The sequence below is a fragment of the Pongo pygmaeus genome, chromosome 15 (assembly GCF_028885625.2).
Source record: "Pongo pygmaeus isolate AG05252 chromosome 15, NHGRI_mPonPyg2-v2.0_pri, whole genome shotgun sequence".
Taxonomy (NCBI): domain Eukaryota; kingdom Metazoa; phylum Chordata; class Mammalia; order Primates; family Hominidae; genus Pongo; species Pongo pygmaeus.
Genome location: NC_072388.2, coordinates 87,857,322 through 87,878,851, shown reverse-complemented (window position 1 = coordinate 87,878,851; position 21,530 = coordinate 87,857,322). Strand labels below are relative to the sequence as shown.

At 36.3% G+C, this 21,530-nt stretch overlaps 1 protein-coding gene across 4 annotated transcripts in view; it reads right to left on the bottom strand.

Annotated features, from left to right (window-relative positions):
• Positions 1-21,530, bottom strand: part of TTC8 (tetratricopeptide repeat domain 8) — a 61,174-nt gene that overhangs the window by 35,796 nt on the left and 3,848 nt on the right. Inside the window, exons 2-7 of one of the 4 annotated variants that reach the window (XM_054447784.2) lie at positions 8,766-8,886; positions 7,435-7,498; positions 7,167-7,326; positions 6,849-6,938; positions 4,386-4,430; positions 1,563-1,640 (exon numbers count right to left, since the gene is read on the bottom strand). In XM_054447784.2, coding sequence (XP_054303759.1) covers positions 1,563-1,640; positions 4,386-4,430; positions 6,849-6,938; positions 7,167-7,326; positions 7,435-7,498; positions 8,766-8,886 — 558 coding nt within the window. Of the gene's footprint in view, positions 1-1,562; positions 1,641-4,385; positions 4,431-6,848; positions 6,939-7,166; positions 7,327-7,434; positions 7,499-8,765; positions 8,887-11,908; positions 12,045-21,530 lie in introns of those variants that run through there. The other 3 variants (XM_054447781.2, XM_054447778.2, XM_054447780.2) reach the window with 3 other exon arrangements.

Here is a 21,530-nt window from a genome sequence, read left to right as displayed (position 1 = left end):
TAATGTGCTTATTTACCAGCATTTTTTCTAATGTAAATTTTCTGTTTTGGGGTCATTTCTATTTTCATAAAAATTTTTCAAAAATTAAGATCAGCTTTTTTTTTTTTTTTTTTTTTGAGACAGAGTTTCGCTCTTGTCGCCCAGGCTGAAATGCAATGGCGCGATCTGGGCTCATGGCAACCTCTGCCTCCCGGGTGCAAGCGATTCTCCTGCCTCAGCCTCCTGAGTAGCTGGGATTACAGGCAACCGCCATCATGCCCGGCTAATTTTTGTATTTTTAGTAGAGACAGAGTTTCACCATGTTGTCCAGGCTTGTCTCGAACTCCTGACCTCAGGTGATCCACCTACTTCAGCCTCCCAAAGTGCTGGGATTACAGGTGTGAGCCACCACACCCAGCCAAGATCAGCTTTTTTATACATGATACATACCAATATTTCAAAATCATGCTTCATGTATATAATTACCCCTTCTATTGCCCTTTTACTTCTGATTTTGTTTCTGTCCACTACATAGAGATTACACATATGCATCAGTAAGTCTTTTTCCTTTGTGATTGTTTCACAAATCCAACCAAATTTATGAAATACCCTAATGTTTGCTAGTTTCAATTTTTTTAATTCTTCATTGATTAAATATATAAAATAAAGTCCCCAGACAAATTTTCTCGTGTCATTTAATGAATTATAAAGATAAAAGAGTCAACAATTTTGTTCAATATTGCTTGTTTTTGGTGTTTTAAGAGAGTCACTGTCACCAAGAATAAAAATATATAATTTATAAATGGGGACTCCAGTTCTCAATAGTTTTTACTATCACCTCCGTGTTAATGAGATATATTTGAGTCATGTTTGCTGTCTCTTTTCTCTTCATTTGCTGATTTCTTTCATTGAGACAGGTAACACACCTCCTCTTGTTTTGTTTGCTATAGGGAGCTCTGGTTTTTGAGTACTACTAATATTCCCCAGGTCTGTTTTACTACACGGGAACACCTGGCATCACATCCTTCTATTAACCATTGGTTTTTAAAGTACTATATTCTAAGGCAGTATTTTCCAATCCTGCCTGAAAATTAGCATTGCCTGCGGAGCTTTTATTAACAACAGATTCACCAGACCTGCCCTTGAGGATTCTGACTCAGGAAGTCTAGCACAGATCCAGAAGTCCTTATTTAATAATTCCCCAGATAATTTAGAAACAGAGCCTAATATAGGAACTACCCAACAGCCCCAATATTTGAGGGGCAGAAGATGATGGGGTGGGACGACCAAGGAGGAGGGCTGATGGATATGTTCTAAGTTTGCTAGCCCTGCTATAATTCAAGTAGCTCAACTTTTGTCTGTTTTACATATTAGGGTCTAGATAAGATTTCACTTGAAGGAAAGGATTTTGCTGCTTAAAATAAAAAGTTTAAATGTTGCTACTCTATCTGTTTAAAATCAATTTTTTTTAAGTTCATATGCATGAAGAACTATGATACTAACATAATATGTAAAAATTAAAGTCTGCTAACCCTTAGAATCTCTAGAATATTAAGTGCAGTAGTGCAGGGAATAAATCTTACATTTTTTTCAATGTGATTTTTATTCCTCAATAAAAATGGGTAAATTCCAAGATGTAGAACTACATCCTCAAGATGAATCTATTAATAAAAAACATTGTCACCATGACCTACAAATGGCTTATGATCTGTCTAGCTTCTGAACTCATCACCCATAACTCTTCCCCCTCACAGGCCTCACTCAGCCACACTGGCCTTCTTACTGTTCCTTAAACAACCCAAGCATGCTTCTACTCAGGGCCTTTACAGTTAAACCTCTTTGAAAATGCTTTTCCTACACATAATGATGTGGTTCCCGTCCCCCTTCATTCAGGTGTCTGTTAAAATGTTTTCTTTTCTTTTCTTTTTTTTTTTTTGAGACAGAGTCTCACCCTGTCACCCAAGCTGGAGTGCAGTGGCATGATCATGGCTCACTGCACCTCGACCTCCCTGGGTTCAGGTAATCCTCCCAGAGTAGCTGGGACTACAGCTCTACCCCTCTAGAGCAGCTGGGACTACAAGCACGTGTCACCACGCCTGGCTAGTTTTTGTATTTTTTGTAGAGACAGGGTTTCACCACATTGCCTAGGCTGGTCTCGAACTCCTGGGCTCAAGTGATACACCTGCCTCGGCCTCCCAAAGTGCTGAGATTCAGCCACTGAGCCACATGTTTTCTGTTCAGAGAGACTTCAACGACCACTCCCCACTCCATCCAAAATAGCATCCTCCCCCACGTCATTATTTATTCCCTTATCTGCTTTCCTGCTTCTTTGTTGTTACAGTACTCATTAGCCCATAAGACTTTTGTTTCTATTACTTGCCCAACCAGAATATTATCTCTAAAAGAGCAGAGACTTTGTCATCTGTTTCACTGCGTTATCTCAGGGCTGGAACTGTGGTTCAAACATATATTGGATGAAAGAACAGATGCCCCTGATATGCATTAATCTTCCAAATACAAGAGTATCACTTTATGATACTCTAGTAATTTGAGATTTACTAATTTATGAAATGGAATAGCATTCTAATGCTTTTTAATTACAGTTTGACCATATAATTTTATATATCATCATGCTGAAAGCCTCTCACCAGCTTTTTAATGAAGTTAAAATGGCTGACTTTTATTTACAGAAATGTGCATGGTTTCTCAGTTGTCCCAACCTTCATTTTTTCTTTTCCCTACATAACCACACTTATGAACACCACATTCTGTATATGTGGCCCAGGCTGTCCCCTGCATTTCAATGTCACATCTCCCAACACATGCAATGGTATCTCCACTTAGATAGCCTTTTGTCATTTCAAGCTCAAAACGCCTTCAGGTCACTTAGTCAGCTTCTTTACAAACTGACTTCCTTCCCTAATTATCCCATTTCTGCCAATAAAACTATCACTCTTCTCACAGCATCTCCAGGAGGAAGATTTGACCTGTCTGTCTTTCCTTTGTCCCTAGCATCAAATTTATCATCAAGTTCTGTCACTTCCTTCTTTAAAATGTCTCTGTGGAACTCCCATTTTCTAGGATAAGGCCTATTTATTGATCATTCCATATCTCGTTCTTGTTTTTGCCCTTTCTTTACATTTCTTTTTCCTCCTTTCCATACATTCTACTTATTTCATGGATCTTTACTAGTATCATCCCTTCTGAATTTTTCCCTTTCCTACTTGGTAACAACTTCACAGTCTGACAATTATCTCTTTAATTATTTCATTTATGTCCATTTTATTTCTTCAGCTAGATTACATGGCTTGTAGAGGCAGGAAAAAGTATCATATTTTTTGTTAGTTCTCCTAGTGTATAGCTAGTGGTTGACACATAGAAAACACAATTAAGGGGATGGCTATGGTGGCTCACACCTGTAATCCCAGCACTTTGGGAGGCTGAGGCAGGAGGATCACTTAAGGCCAGGAATTCAAGACCAGCCTGGGCAACATAGGGAGAGCATGTCTGTACAGATAATTAAAAAAAAAAAACAGCTGGGCATGGTGGCACACACCTGTGGTCCCAGCTACTTGGGAGGCTGAGATGGGAGGATCACCTGAGCCTGGAAGTCAAGGCTGCAGTGAGCTGTGATAATGCCACTGCATTCCAGCCTGGGTGACAGAGTGAGACTCTGTCTCAAAAAAAAAAAAAAAAAAAGAAGAAGAAAAAAAGAAAACACAATTAAGGAAAACATTTTTATTTTCCTAACTGCTTAATATACGGATATAAAGCCTTTTTCCTGGAACTAACAGGAAAATGAGAAAACATGCAATCAGACACTGTAGAATGAACTGCATTTGATTTGACCAAAGTTGTTCCGTTATTGTTCATTTGCATATAAGTATGCAAAAATCAAAACAATTTGAGAAGTCATACGCATATAACTTTAAAATTCTCTGTTAAGAGGCTATGAAGATGATTCCCTCTACTTTTGTATGTTTGAAATCTTTGATCATAAAACGTTAATGATGGGGAAAAGGACACGCCACAAAAATAACAGAAATACGCATTAGTAAACCTATAATATACTATATGGACTAAGGAAATAAACAGATCAACAACACCATTAGCATAAAAACTATAACTTTAACACAAGCATGTTATGCAGTATTCTCAATTACCTGTATCTTCCTATTTATTGGAGATCTATCTACATACTCTATGAGCCACGCATAGTTCTTACCACTTGTATATTTATGCACATTTTCCCACTGAAACTGAGGGTGGATTTTAAAGTATTAGTAATTCTCCAATCTTTAATAATTTTATCTGTTTATAAGGTCAGAAATAGAATATTTCAGGATCTAAACTTTCAAAGTCAGAAAAATTACAATAAAAGAAAATAGCATGAATTCAAAACTTACAGTCTTAACATCATTTTCATGGTGAAAGATATACTCAAACAAAGCCTGTGAAGAAAAAAGTGCCAAAAATACATTAGATTTTTTTTTTTTAATGTGCCATTAACAAAAGCACTCTAAAGCCCTGGATTTATAGATAAAAGGGCCTATCTATCTTTTGTTACAATCACTCATTTTAAAATATTACTATTTACAACTGATTCTGGTTTTAGCAGAATACAAACTGGAATGCTCAAAGAATTAAACCTTTTTTCCCCATCATATATTTTATTAGAAAGACAATTGAAAAGTTTATTTCTTAAAGACCAACTTCAGGATTGTCATAAAACAGATGCAGACAATTCTTTATATTCTCTACATATATTATACGGTGATTATGATATTAATCATGACAATTTAGACATAAAAAAACTGGAAGTTTCTACTGAAACAAAGTAGAGTACAAGGGTAAAGCAGGGTGTTTTTTGCTTAATTTTTAAAGCTATTTCTCCTTATATGGTATTCATAGTAACTCTATGATTCAGAATATTCAGGTTTCTTTAGCAGGGTGCTACTCAGCCAAGCTGGACATTGGAATCACCTGGCGATGGGGCACAGATCAGACCACTTAAATTAAATCAGAGTTGGGGGGGATGGCAAAGCCCTGACCTTATATTTTTTAAAGCCCTCAGATAACTCTCATGTACAGCCAGGGCTAAGAACAATTATTTCCAATATTTCCCTCAACTCCTCTAAACAAATAAGCATTTACTCTTATTGGTACTACCTTTTTCCATAATACCATCATGTTACACTAGCAAAGAGGCTAACATCCCTGGAAAATATCAAGGTTACTAACAAAGAAGACTTGGAGGCAACCAATTTTTTTAAAAAAATCAAGACAAGGCCTTTCTTTAAAAAAAAAAAAAAAACCACCTATAACAATCCCTCCATTTGTTCTGTTATAAAGAAACAAAAGTTAGGAGTGCAATTGGTGCTACTACTGCCATGAAAATGACGTTACAGCATCAAAGACAGTGTCATAGAGTCACCCTAGACATCCCAAGCAATATGCCTATATTAAAAATGACTCCTGGTGGGTCAAGGCAAGCTGCGGACCAAAGACAGAAAAACCTGGCATTATTTCTACAACACATAAAAAAGCACAAAATCTAGTTCAGGCTAAATCTAGTAACAGACCAGATCTGTCCTGGATGCATCTTAATTTAATTGAGAAAAATCCTTCCACTGACTGACTCTCTGGTCAAAAAATAGCAATGGTATCAACTAGCCAGACAGTCCCTTCAATTAAGTGGCCTTAAAGGGTAGGGAACCAGATATTCCATATGAGTCGCTTTCAATACTCCACTCTCATAAAAGAAAGGGAAGTAAGGATAGCTTTACAATTTTACTAAATGAAGTCAACAGGATTGCTGCTGAACAAGAATTTAAGAAAAAAATCAGCAGCATTATTACTGGCTAATTCCCTGTCTACCAAATGGCATCTTTTTTTCAGACTTAAACTTAAGTCTGTACAGCTAGTGTCCATTTTAATTTTCTCTAGAGTGTTTGGTATTCAGTAAACACATACGTTAAACACCATTAGAACTGAGATTAGGAATGAGCTCAGCACTTATGCTCAGAGATTTCAGCTAAAAACCTGAGCTAGGCTTAAACTAGTTTCCGGAAGATAAGTGCTCCTGTCTCTGAATTATTGCAAGCTCACCCTCAAGGTTTATATACTGAAAAGGTCATGGACACCTTTCTTTATTTTTCTTTTTCTCTTTCTCTCCCTCTCCCTCTCTTTCCCTTTCTCCCTCTCCTTCTGCCTCTCATTTTCTCTTTAATTTAAAGGAGCATTTAATCTTTGAGTAGTGATAATTACTAATGTAGTTGGCATGCCACTATGTGGTTTGAGTAATCCTTTTTGAGATGCCTGATAAATTACTAATAATTTATTAGTAATTTATAAAATTTCTAATTTATTAGTAATTTATAAAATTACTAATAAATATATATAATATAAATATAAATAAATATAAAATTATAAATTACTAATAATTTATAAAAAACTAATAATTACATAATTTTTATCATCCTTTGACAGTCCTAAAAACCTACAAGGATAGAAAATTATTTCTCTGAGAATAGTCCAAGCTAAAAAAGAAAAAAATACGTACATATACAGATGACTTCTTAAGCTTCATTCTACAAAGATGATGCTGCATACCTGCTTTCTTTGTTATAAATTACTACTCTTTATCAAGGGAAAAGAATTTCCTATAATAATGGTATATGTACTTTATTTCTGACTGACTTTCCTTAACTCAATTAACTCGAAGACTAAGAGTAATTTTACATATAAAACATTTCCACTTCAATGAAGACATGGCCTTTCCTTCACAGGTTTTCATTCATTTTCTAATTTGTCATTATCATCATACGTGTAATATTACTTCATAACTCAAAATCATTTTAAGTACATACCTTTGCCAACTTAGGTTTCTGGGAATATTTTGTTAAATTCAGTCTAGATAAATTTATAAATGGTCCATCAGGACTTGTAAGCATGGAAGCCTACAGAGGAAAAACAATAGAACAAGAGATCTGAAACTTTCTCTTGAAACGTAAACAAGTTTAATATGCATAAAAATATAAAGGCAACATAAATAAAAAGAATCACCTTCAAAAATCTTCCATATAATTCCCCACTATAACAACAGGGGAAAATGATGTACCATAATATAAAGCTACTTTGGCAATACCAAAGTAATACAAGACTATGGGAAAGCTGATAGAATTTACCGTTCCCAGCCTGACAAATCTTCCGGAGGAGCTGGTGATAGGGCGGGCTGTGTAGGCGGTTCTGGGTGTTCTGATAGCCTGTTCCATAGTGCCTGGCCTTCCACTCTGTGTGCTGGGCCTGAGGAAACCTGTAATGGGTCTTCCAGCTTGTGTGATTGGCCTGTGAAGATTATAAATTGTTATAATACAAAGACGATCATTTGAGGAAAGACTCTCATACGGTCCAATCAATATTTAGTGGCAGAGGATATGAAGCAGAAGTACATACCTAACAGCCTGACTAGGCCCTCCTGTCTGATTAGTTCCAGGGAGTTTCAAAGACGTTCCAGGGCCTAGGAGACAAGATGGCTAATTCAATTTATATATTATCTATTAATCTGTAAAAACTGTAAGCTAATACAATTTTCAGAATTGTGCTGGCCTGGTGAAAAAGACATTACTAGCAAGAAATATATTTTAGGGAAATGTATTTCAGACTAATATTTAATGAGTACCTATCATGTTACTTATGTCATCACATTTAATCTTCACATTAAGTCTGTAAAGTAGGTAGTATTAACCCATTCAACAAAGGTTCACAGAATTAAGTAAACAGGTCAACCTATTAGTAGGGCTGGGATTTAAACTCAAGACTAACAGGCTCCAAAGTTCAAAATAATGGTTCTATCCTCATAGTTCAATTATTTCTCATACAAACTTCTCCCAATAAAAGATAATTTACCCACAATATCTAGAATTTAGATATTTTTAACTCTAAAAGAACAAAATAATGGTAAAGAAACATATTTTAACATAAAAATATGTATTTTTTTCTCAATTTCTATTTGAAGGTTTAAAATAGCTATTACCTTCCAAAAGATATAAATGACTGAGGACTATAATTACCAGCAAGACCACCATATGTCCTGGTTATTATTCAATACCATTTTTTTTTAAGGCTAGTCAAGTAAAGCAGTGGGAGTGGAGAAGGAACAAAGAAATCTGTAATGGGTTGTGATCAATTAGTTGTAAACACCACTGCACTCAGACCAGCCATTATCCAATACCATTTGTACCACCACATCTGCAAGCTGGGGACTGTGCCTCTGTGACAATCCCAACAGACACTCACAGCCCAGCATATCACCTCATTACCTCACATTATGACTTAGAGCAAATCATGTTCGATTATAAGAATAAAGTGATGTTTTCGAATGATCTTTTTTTAAAGTCCTCTTAGAACACCTCTGTTGTTTGGATACTTCCCAGATAAACAATATTCTGATATATTAGACAAGTAGTTCAAATAGAATGTACTTTTATAAATTTTTCCCATATGATCAGCAGTTGAACATAGGTATAAATTATTTCTAAAATGCATAATATAGCTTGTATTAGAAAATTGTTATACATCAATCTCATACCTTAAGTTTAAGATAACTGAATTGTGGGGAAAAAGCCTTTGTACTATAAGGCAGAACAGAAGCCATTTACTTGAAGTAATGTTTTTTTCATCATTTTTGTTTCATGTCTATGATGTTTATATATATATTCCTCTTATACACAGTATTCTTCCTCTTAATGGTATTTCATTAACTTAACTGAAAACCCAATACTTACGTGGAACTTGAGCAATAGCATTTTCATCCAGCATCATTTCTGCAATTCCTTCCTGATCTACATCAATTTCATCTATGTATATCATTTCTGTTAGTGCTCTTGCTTTTAAGATCCAAGCTGCCTAAAAACCACGGATAAATAAAACATATATTAAAATAGCATTAGAAATACTACACAGCTTATAGAAATAGCCATCCTTCATTGTTGTTATTTCATTTTATATTAAACATGTTTACCTCTTAACACATTATTTTAATTTAAAGGGCCATGTCAAAAACTGACACAAGAAGGCATCATTATTAATCAAGAAACAACCAATGTATCAATTATATAGTAAGTAAAAGTGGGGTAATTACCTGGTAGTCTTCTAACACTCCTTTTTATAAATAAAAAGACAGACCTTTAGAGAAAATTTTACTAAAATAATAATTTGAAAACAAATGAATAAAGCTACAACCACATTGTTCTTTCTGCCTTCCTCCTTCAAGGTCAAGTCCTTTATTATAAAGCCTTCCCTGATTTTCCAGTTCTAAACCTATTACACGCTCTTGTCTTTCTCACAGAGACTTCTCTTTATGCCTCTATTATTACACACTTAACCATATTTGAAAAACACTCTAATTATTTGGGTATATGTTAGCTCTTCCTTCCCTAGAATGCAAGCTTTTATAGCTTGTTCACTTTGGAATTTTCCGTAATATCTATGGTTTTTGTGGACAGTAGGTATTCAAGAAATGTTGGTTGAACTGAACTAAGATCAATTTATCCAATTCCAATAACGAAACAACACTGGTTGCTTTGTGATCTAGTCAGTAGAAAACCTGCTAGATAATGAAAGAAAGGGAAAAGGTAATTAAAAAATCTAAACTGGAAAATATTTTATCAGCTTTGCTTTACCTTGAAAAATTCCATGTAAACATGTACACAATTAAATTTCTTATTAAACATACGAAATTGTTTTATCTGAAATTTCTGCCTTTCCTTTACTACAGAATAGAGGCAGAAGACAATAAAGCTTGGTGTGCTGTGGAGGATGTGAAAAGAAGGCAACTCTTGAAGCTGCAGCATATTAGTGACTCTAGAGCCTAGAGGAAGTAGCAGCAAGGGAAATTTGGGGAGGGATTAGGCTCAGTATACTAGGAATATATGGCTGTGAAGCAGGCTCAATGAAGACCAATGGACTGCGAAAGGAACAGGTGAGAGCTACAGAAGGTCCAGAAAGTCCCCACATAAAGAACTCAAGATGCATTCAGTATATATATTCATTGAGCACCCCCTAATTAAATACCATCAGGCTAGGTTCTGATAAGGAAACCTGAGAAGATTAAAACATGGATCCTAATTTCCCTGAACACATCACCTACTGGATGAAATATGACAGGTGACAAGTGTGTGGTTTTATAGATGTTGGAAAGCAAAGATCCTTTTGTGAGCTCAAGTAATCGGAATGCATTCTATGAACATTTAAAAAAAAAAAAAAAAAAGAATAACGTCATGCGTTCATTTTAATGGGAATAAAGATGGCTGCCTCTACAACATATTTAGGTTCCCAAAGTGAAATTACATTTGGTTAGATGATTGGCTTTTGGCTTATACTTTACTGGTTGAGGTTTACTGGATTATTTAAAAATTTAGAACAAACTGTTTTGAATGTTATGTATGAATTTAACACAATTAGATGAGTAGAATATAGACTCAAAAAAACTAACTTATTTGTAAAAAAATTTAAAAAAAAAACAATTCCTATTGGAACTCCAATTGGAACTGTGAGACCCACCAAAGTATAGAAAAAAATCTCAGGTTTTCACTCATCAAAGATCAGGAACAATATCATATCTATACAACTGTTCCAGGGATCGGGGAAGTCCTCAGTGGCTTGAGCTGATGTTCTAATTTAACTTCAAAGATGGAAATAGGCAATACTGATTTATATTAAATCTCTACAGGTCATACTGCCCTGCAAGTATCTGACAGCTTTGATTTTTCAAAACAGCATTCTTTGCTCAGCACTCTCTGGTGGACAGGAAGGACTGCAGCATTTTCTGTTGGAACAGTAAAGCATGACATGGGCTCTGCTTGTTCATTCCCATATTACTAGGGAGCACCTACTGCATGCTACATCCTGAGTATACAAAGAGGAGTAAATTATAGTCCTAGTTCTAACTGGAAAGAATTTCCATGTAATGGGAAAAATGTAATAACAAAAATGAAAAACAAAAAGAAGTGTGTGATAGAACAGAGGAAATGTGTCCAGCTACCTGGGAGTGGAAGGAAGGGTAGAAGTGAAGAATTGGGCCCAGCGGACAGGCAAAGTGGACAATAGGCAGGCTAGCTAGAGAGCCTATGGCATGTTTGGAAACTCTAGGAGAATTGAATGTAGGTGAAGAATGAGGGAAGAGGTCGGAGAAAAAGTCAGGAGCCAGGTGATGGATACTGTATGCCACAGTAAGGTATGTAAATTTTTATCCTGATAATGAGAAGCTAATGAGGCTTCAAAACTATGATTTGGAGTCCTATCTAAATAAAGTTTATTTATTTATTTATTCATTTACTTTTTGAGATGGAGTTTTGCTCTTGTTACCCAAGCTGGAGTACAATGGCACAATCTCGGCTCGCTGCAACCTCCACTTCCTGGGTTCAAGCCATTCTCCTCCCTCAGCCTCCCAAGTAGCTGGGATTACAGGCGCGTGCCACCACGCCCAGCTAATTTTCTGTATTTTTAGTAGAGATGGGGCTTCACCATGTTGGTTAGGCTTGTCTCGAACTCCTGACCTCAGGTGATCTACCCTCCTTGGCCTCCCAAAGTGCTGAGATTACAGGCGTGAGCCACCACGCCTGGCCTTAAGTCAAGTTTTAAACATCAAGTTTTATCATTACAGTAGCATTTATATAGTTAGTTATTAATATATTTTACTTTTAACTATTTTCAAGTTCATACTGTTATTTCATAGTCCAATTCTTCATGATTCTTGACATCCATCCCCCCAAATGACCTCTTAAATATTAAAGAGTTACAAATTTTTTATATTAGGCTAAGCAAAATATAGAAAAGAAAATCCACTCTTCCTTCCCTGCAATATGAATAAATACTTCCGAAGTCGAAGTCAAATAGGAACTTTTTTTTTTTTAAGACAGGTTCTCACCCTGTCTTCCAGGCTGGAATGTAGTGGTGCAGCCTCAACCTCCAGAGTTCAGGTCATCCTTCCACCTCCCACCTCAGGGCTCAGGTTCCAGAGTAGCTAGGACTACAGGTGTGTACTACCACACCCAGCTTTGTTTGTTTGTTTGTTTGTTTGCAGAGATGGGATCTCACTTTGTTGCCCTGGCTGGTCTTCAACTCCTGGCCTCAAGTGATCCTCCTGCTTCGGCCTCCTAAAGTGCTGAGTTTACAGGTGGGAGCCACTGCACCAAGGCTAGGAATATCTTTTTAAACTTTTTATTCCATAAGAATCCACTTTTTCAAAAGGATAGATAAATATTAATTTAATTTCTAAAATATAATTCTTAAGAAACAATGGTATGAATTTTTGATATTTACAGTTCTAGAATAAAATCTACTCAGACTGTTATTCAATTTTAAATTTTATCAGTGTTTCAGAAAATTAATCTTCCTGAGTTCTCTTCTGTCCTAACAAAAATGACCTTGAAAATCACATATCACTGCTTGATTAAACATCAGACTGTTTTCAAAGAACTGCTCCTGGCAATGTGAACAATTCTTGAGATTTTAATGAAAACAGCAGAAGGAGCTTTGGCTTTAAAAAAATAATAATTTTTTTTTACTTTGGAAACAAGCCAAGTATGTTTTACAGCCCTAAAATCCTCTGCCTGCTTTAAAAAAACAAACCAAAAGAAAGTTTAAAACTAATCAGTGATTAAAATAAAATGAATAACAAAGCATACACAGTAATCCCAAAATACCCCTTGAAACTAAATAAAAATATAAATTTGCCTTATCAGATGTTTACTTATTAACAAATGGGAGGGTCACACAGTTTAAAAAAATAGTTTATGTAAATTTATTTAAATATTTATGTATTAGAAGTACCATAATATCAATAAAAATAAGAATTGATGCTTTAGGAACTTTGTTTTTTAAGGGAAAAGCACAGATTCTCCCAAACCAAATGAATAATCATATCAATTTTTCCTTTATATCTGTGAAACACAATCCCATCTCATTCACCAACTGAGTTAGTCTATAGGACATTACTCCTGAGGCAGATACTTGCCAGCAAACATCAGGAAAATATTGACTCACTCATTCCATCCACTGTGACACTAGTTCAGTTTTAGTTATAAAAATAAACATATGAAGGGGTTAAAACTCTGCTGACTGAGCAAAGCATGTTTAAATTATTCTGTTACTCTTAATACAGAATGCAAGGCCAGTAGTTTAAAGCATGTAAGAAACAATTTTATGTTATTATTAGAATAAGGCTATGAAAGGAACAGTCTGTCTGACCTGATTTAGACATCATAAGACTCAGTAACTATGGACACTCTGCCTACTCTATGAAAATGAAAACTTAGGCACAAGATACTGAATTGTTATTGTATATAGCCTCATTCCTTTTGAAGTTATAACAGTGTGCAAAAATAAGAAATTCCAAAAGTGTAAATAGTAAGGCCAAAAGAATCTAGTCAGGCTTGTTCCCTTTTGTATCATTATCCAGTGGATAATTAAGTCTATACAAACAGAACTGGAAAATAATGCCAAATACAGATTTTTCATGAAGTCCTCGTGCTAGTTTAAAGCTCTTAAATGCCATTTATAGTTTTAAAACCATTTCTACAATGCAAATTATTGACGTTTTATATTTTAACCAAAATCTTCCAAATTTCCTGAGAACAAAATCCACAGTATTTATAACTTTGATCCTTCTTGAATGACTTGTACCCATACTATGCAAAAAAAAATAGTTTTGCCCCATCTATCAGTTTGTAAATCAAGATTATGAACATCCAAAAGACAAATGTCAGCCTTTTAGAGAACACAGTGCCACATTTTAACCTATTTACAGTGTGTGTTTAATACTACACAAGCCTCCATAAGAGTACTTTGTAAATTGCTTTCTATTCTAAAAGCTTTGCTGATTACTCATATGAACCCCTAATAAGGTTCAAGTCTTTTATTTACCTAAAAAAAACCCTGTTAACATTCCATCTCGCTTGGTAGGGCAAACACCGGGCAACATTTAAGCTCTCTGATTTATAAGTCTGCACAACTTCTCTCCTTAGTCCCAGACTCACTGGCAACTCTCCTGGACTAAAATTATCACTGGCCAGGTGTCCCCCCTCCTCTCTCCCAGGGTTTCCTCCCAATTCATTCCCTTGTGTTTTATCCATTAGCAAGGCTCTAGCTGCCTCCTATCCCTACCCAAATTGATTTGGTCGATGTGACTGTATGGTCAGTGTCCCTTCCTTCCTCCCTCACTGTGGCAGGCTCCTCCCTCTTAGAGCCACCAGGTCAGTTAAAACCAAGACCTTCCCAAGTGGAGTCCACTCTTGACTCAAGACATGCCATCCTATCCATCACAGTCGTTCAGACATTTGTCATTCCGCTGACTCTCTTGCTCCCTTTCTAAGCCCTTGGTTCCCCTCACCTCCTTCATTTTTCTTATTCTTCTAATCCATCTTGGTCATTTCCATTTAAGCTCCAAGTCCCAATGAGTAGAGTGCACTATTAGTTCTACAAGGCTATCAATATACATAAAAGTATTGAAAATATAACCATTTATTTACATAAGAAGGCACAGAATGTCTGACAGATATGGCTAATTTTATAAACCCACAGGAAGATATGCAGCAAATTTTCTAATCTATAGCAACAACGAAGCAATAGCATTAAAGAATTCTCTAAACTAAAGGTTACAGCTAAACCTTTCTTTACCTGATGCACTGGCAATTCAGGATCTGGTTCCTGGAAAGCATTAAGAAGGCAGTAAACAGTTTTAAGAAATACAGTTTCTAAAATAAAAAGTCTTAATGACCAACCAAGTATTTGTAGGTGAACTCTAAGTCATTCAATAAAAATCCAAAAAATTAACTTTAGTCTTCCTACAGAAGTGTTCTCGAGAGTTGTGTAAAATGAATACACGCTGAAGAATGCTAAATTTTCAATGATCAGAAAATTGTAATTAATCTAACCTCATTCAAAGTGCAAAGAGAAGATAACTACTTGTTTAATGAACACACAATATATCAGAAATTGAGAATAATTCCATAACTATACCAAAGAAATATTTCCTTTTATTCAAAAATAAGTTCATGGTGGTTAAAACATTCAGACTTTAATCACTTAAGGAGAAGAAGGAAAATCCAAATAATACAACCCCTTCAGATAAACTCAGCATCTGGGTTTTTCTATACAAATTAAATAGAAACCCACTGGTTAAAAAAATCAGACTTATAACAAATTTATTTATAAAACATCTACACTTACATGTCTGTCTAGTCAGCAGTGTCTGTTGAGCACTCAATCTGTTTTACTGGGGAAAGTACTAAGAAACAGAAAAAGGAAAAAAGATCCTTGCTTTCTACAGCTCTAAATCCAAAAAGAACACCTCAAATATTTTTTAAGAATATATTATTGGTACAAGCAATGTGCAAACCATATGGTCACCATGCAAGGACAGGCAATTTATTTAACATGACACATGGTAGGAACATAAGAGGAAAAGGTTAAGTTAGGCTAGAAAATGATGGCCCCAAAGGATGGGAGTTACAGAAGATGTGGCAATCAACTGAACCGAACACAAAACAGCAACTAGAGAACACATGGCAATTGGAGGTTTTCAACTCCAGTGCACCTACCAAGGATGTGGAAAAAGTACAGATTTCCTAAATACAGTCCAAACCTAAGGAAACACACCAATCCAGGGAATGACATGCCAGATGAAAGAAGTAACACATTCTATTCTTTCTTTCTTCTGTTTACTTGTATACATATCTCTATAGCCCATTATCTCATTTGAGTCTCATAACAACCATCTGAGGAAAGCAGGTATTATTATCTACTTTACAGATAAGGAAACAAATTCAGAGACGTTAAGTAATACGTTTAAGGTCACACAAACGGTTGAGGGAATCAAATGCTCCTTCTTGCCAGTGCCTCTTGGAGATTAAAAAAAAAAAGAGTTGGACATAATTAAGGCAGGAATGAAAGGTAAAGTTTAGGAGAGATACAAGATAAATCCAATATATTATAGAAAACTGGGGGAGAAAGTTTACTGGAGGTGATTGTAGACAATGCTTGAAAAGGAAAAAACAGGTAAAGGAGACAGAAGTCACTGATGCTGGATGCTGTGATTTGCCAACAGCAGGTAGATTCCTCCAGTGACACAAAATGAAACCACCAGTTCAGCCCCAGGGGATTTCTGCTCACGGAGGAAGGTCTTCGCGATCTCTCTGTCTTGTTCCTCTGCCCTTCAGGGATACATTTAGGGCTGATCATGTGGATGAAGAGTGTGTAGGGAAATTATGGGAAATCATCAATGTGAAGGTCAGAGGAGAAAATGAGAGGCCTAGTAAGTAGGGAGGTGCAGAGACAGGTGAGGGATTACATTGATGGAAAATGGAGACCAGGCCTAAGTGGGTATGAGGCCGAGAACACATTAATTCCACAACATTCTACAGGGGGAGGCACCTAAATTACAATACAATGTGTCAAATACTATATTCACATTATGGTCCAATTATAGGTGACTTGGGTGAACAAAAGAAAAGCAGAAGACGTGGAAGATAAGAGAGTCAGAGAAGGGGGAGATTATTCTGGAAATTATTGAGTGCCAATGATTTATGAACTATATTCAACATCCTTTCACCATCCATTTCACTGGACATCTTCCTCACAAATGCTTTCCAGATTCCCAGCAATCCTTTAAGAAAAATATAGATGACAGAATCCTGCATGCAAATATCTGTAGGTATACAGACAATAGCAGCTAACATTTTTTTATCACTTACCACATGTTCATGAGCCTTATAACAACCCTCTGAGGTATAGGTATACTATCATCACCATTTACAGATGAGAACACTCTGACAGCAAGATATTGCAGGACCTGTGAGCCCCAAAATTGGGGCTTAGCCCAGGAGAGTTCTTGGCTCTGCCAAGGAAATAATTCTAGGGTGAGTCAGTGGTATCAGACAGCAATCCTTTATTGGCTGGTACTGTTCCTTGCAGAGTAGGGCTAACTCATAGGCAGTGTGGCCAGAATCAGCAACTATGGGCTCTTGGCAACTGTATTTATACTCATGAAAACCCACTTTCAATTACATGCAAATCAAGGGGTGGGACAATGCAAATTAGGGAACAGGTTATTTAGAACTATTTAGAACTCAGAACTCTAGGAAAGGGGCCGTAACTTATGGGTTGTTGCCATGGAAAGGGGTGGTAACTTCTGCGTCATTACCATGGCACTTTTAAACTGTCATGGCGGCTGGTGGGAGGGTGTTCTGCTGATGAGCAGTGAGGGCAGTGAGGGGTCACTTTCCTTGCCATCTGCTGGTTTCTTCACTTTATCTTGTCTAGACTAGATCCTGTTTTGGTCAGCCATGTTGTGACCAGAAAACAAGTCCTGTTGGTCTCTTATCTCAAAGGTATAGAGGCAGTATTTGAACCTAGACACTCTGGGCCCAGAGCAGGACTCTGCTGAGTATGTGGGATGACAGCAAGGATGGAACACAGACTACCGTAGGATGTGGAGAGACCAAGGACAGGCATGGCTCTGTGGAGATCCATCAGGAGCAGGACTATGAAGGAAAAGAGTCAGAATGTTTTAATTTAGAGATACGGGAAAACTCTTTTTTAAAAATCACTGAGCCTTTCCTCTTTGGGTCGCTCTCAGTTGTAGTTTTGTGATTTAAATTAATCCACCCATGCAGCTTCACTTAGTCTAGCAAACTGTTTCTACAGTTATCAACGCAGTTGAGCAGAAAGCTCCAGGCTTTGCCCTAGAGTCAGAAGACATGGGCTAGGCTTGACCCTCAGGGAGCCACTTAGCTGCATGACCTTGAACAAGTCATATAATCTACATTACCTTCTCAAATTACAGCAATAGTACCTACCTCATAGGAGAATCTTAAGGACTAATAATAAAACCTTGCATTTTTAAGAAAACTTCACAACTTTTATAGTTCTTTCACATATATTATCATACTTATTCAGTATAAGCTTAACAGAAGCACCAAACCATCTATTACTCCCCCTTTCAGAACTCAGAACTGACTCCCAGTGATGGAAGATCAAATTAAAACTTCCTCTGAATCTCCCTCAAAGTGGGTAACAGGACATGGAAAGTAGAGTGCCACTTCCTAGAACCAGAAAATACCCATTAGCATCAACTTCAAGTCACATCTGTTTGCTTCCTTCCTTCCACCCTAGGGTTCAGCATTTTCTTAGCTTGTTTCTGTTACTTTAGGGAATTAAATCTCCAGATAATTCTGAATGCAACTTTCTAATTACCACCACTACTTATGCTGGCTAATGAGTCTCTCCTCAGCTCCATGCTTAAACTGCTGAGTCATTATTCAAAATTTAGTAATAAAAGAAGGAAAAAGTTTAAGAGAATAGAGGAATTGAAGGACTTCAGAAAGTTAGAGAGCTCTAGCGACCACGCAGCCAAGTGGGAGTGTAATCTATGTAATTCAGCAGGAATACGAATTCATAAAATGACCTTCCCCACAGCCTATAGAGTCAAAGGATTAAGTCTGGCTAAGTCTCCATGGCCCCAAAGAGGAAACCAATTAGATAATTACACGATATGTTCTTTGGCTTGGATCACCAGATCACTGTCTCAACCAACTACTAACATACAGCTCATTGGGGAGCCCTGGTTTCATGTCTTTCATCTAAGCCAGTCATTTTCAGCCATTTCTCCTCCTTCAAACTATTTACAATAATAACCCCCTCCTCTCTGTAACATCTCTCATTATAAGCAGAGATTGGGGCAAAATGAGAATGTTAGTTAGAAAAAAGTCTTTCTCCCATTCTGATACAGAGCTAATGGGTCCCACCCTCAGAATCACCGATTTTAATAATCTGAAAATCTACCAGACACCTACCCCATTAATGAAAGCATATTGTCTTTTAAAAATCCCACTGCCTGAAAAACCTTCACGTTTTATTAACCGTTTAATTATAATGGAGCTAAAAATCAGGACTGGTTTTAAAGCCATGAATCTGACATATGGAACACAAAGAACAGCAAACAGATTAAGCAACTAATCAGGATGATCAACATGAGCTGCAGAAGCAAACATTCTCTCTAGGTCACAGTGCTGTACGGAGAGGACTGTTTTGCATTTCCTCTTTTTATATCTTACAACTTTTAACCACTTTTTCAATCACAATTTAAAGAACACTTTGAAAAAGATAATGCTCCTCTATGAATTGGTTATTCCTACTATATTTAATCAAAAAAGGGAAATTATAATAAATTAATCAGTTATCCTTCTTTCTTTATTCTTAACAGATCTGAACTTTAATACTCTTCATGCTTACAGACCCCGGCTGGCCTCTGTCCCTCACCATTCTGTGTCTAGAAAAAGCAGTTGAGAACCCATATTCTTCAAGAACTCTTCCCCATTACCAAACACCATATTATTATATTTAATCTACCCTTTAGTTCTTTTGTAGCCAAATTAAAATGTATTACTCTGAAGAAACATGCTATTGCATAGTACATCATACCTCTCTGGCTAGCCTATCAAAAATAAAATCCAGAAATCCTAATAGAAAATACAAGGCAATAATTAAAGACTTTTGATGATTCTACACCAAAATAGCATCCCTTAAAGGTGAAATAAATGCATATGAAATAGTCTTAGAGGTGGCCTTCATCTCAATAGGCTAATGTATCAGGACCAAAATATTATCTTTTTGAAGCTCCCTGGACCAGTTTATCATTTTTGAGAGGTTTTTCTCATCTGGGAGAAAAATAAGCAAAACCAAAAGTGAAAAATGACATTATTAAAAACAAAAACTATCTTTTGTAATGGGGAGGGGAAAACGTAAGAGCAAAAATGAATCCATTTGGCACTCAGAAGAAATATTTTAATTTCTGGGCTCCTCTATGTGTTCAGGAGTTTCAAACTCACTCCATACTATAATCAGTTTGGTGGCACAGAACAGTAATTCAAATAGTTACAGAGGAAAAGTACTCTCAAATGTCAAAACCTCAGTAAATGCCCATGAGGCTAAAGGGGCATGAAGGTGAACCAGCTAACTGCAGAGCAGAGGACCATCTGCTCCTGCTCTGGTCACATTTCTGTTAGCTTTTCATAGATTGTGAATCTCTCCATCATTTAACTTCCTCCACCGAAACAATGAAAGCACTGTAAGAGATAGCAGTGATGATCATTACTATTAGAAACACTCTCCTGGAGGAACCCAGGAATAATTTTAAAAATTGATTTTTAAAAACTGACCCTCAAAACAAGAATTAAGAATGCCCATAATGAAATTATATTTGTTTGAAAAAGTAAGCGTACATTTAAGAACCTATGGTGCTGAGAATTAAGGATGGGGCAGGGGAAGACAAAGATCATCAAGCAACTAGGACGACCTTCATAGAGAGGAAGCTGACAAATATGAACAACTCCATCAAAACACACACATGAACATGATCAACGCACTCATTCAGCAAATACATAACAAAAGTCCCCGTGTGCCTGATTCTGCATCAGGTGCTTGGGATACCATACAGACCTGCCATCGTGGAGTCATGTTCTAAGGAAAGATAATTTTCAAGCTTGTAATCAAAGGAACTTCCTTAAGCTTCCTTCCTAAAGCTCTTCTTTAATTGCATCAACACTCTAACGTAAATATTAATTTTTTTAATGAAGAAAAAGGCAGGATTCCTTCAAGCTTGGGAAAAATCATTCTGGGAAATATTTCCAACATGAAATAACAACTGGGTGCAAAATATAGAAACTGGTGTTACGAAAAACATAGAGTAATAACAGTACAGTGTTTAAAGTTAGGTCAAAGAATGACTAACATGAGTAAGCCCTGCAAACTTTTCAATAGCCCTACCTAGTATCAAAACCTAACTCTGGTAAGATGACATCAAGTTAAACGTCTATTCCTGGTAAAATGCTACTCATTATTCTGGCAATATATACAGTTCAACCATAATAAACTACCTCAACAAAACAAAACAAATAAAACAAATAAAAATTATTAGAAAGGAAAAGAATATCAAATTTCCTCCAGATCTGGTACTGATTCTCTTAGACCTACTCTGATATATATTGCAGCTGAACATATCAACCCTTGCTCATAAAAATAAAACAATAACTTTTTTTGAAACTTCTATTCAGGTCTGGTCACAAGCATTTCGGATAAGGGATACACAGTCTGTAGTAAGCACTCAATGAAAGGTCATTGAGATGAATACATACCAAGTCCTGATATCTCAATTCATAGGTGCAATACTGAATGTCACTATGAACTCAAGATTAGAGCATCTTAACTATTAATAAAAATACTGCTGCTTCGCCTACATTTCCCGATGTACCAACATCTTCCCAGGATAACAGTGAAGATATCTGACCCTTTCCCTGGGTCAAAAAAAAAAAAGGAATCCGGTGGTCAAATAAGTTTCACAACTATTTAATTATTTGGATTAATCAAAAGTAGGCAAAATTAGCTTCCTTTTCTTCAAAACTACGCAGAGCCGTTAGGGTGCATCCTGAATCTCCAAGAAGGAACATACATTTCCCAAATGTATTTAATGAGGAAACTTTTTCTCACTGAAC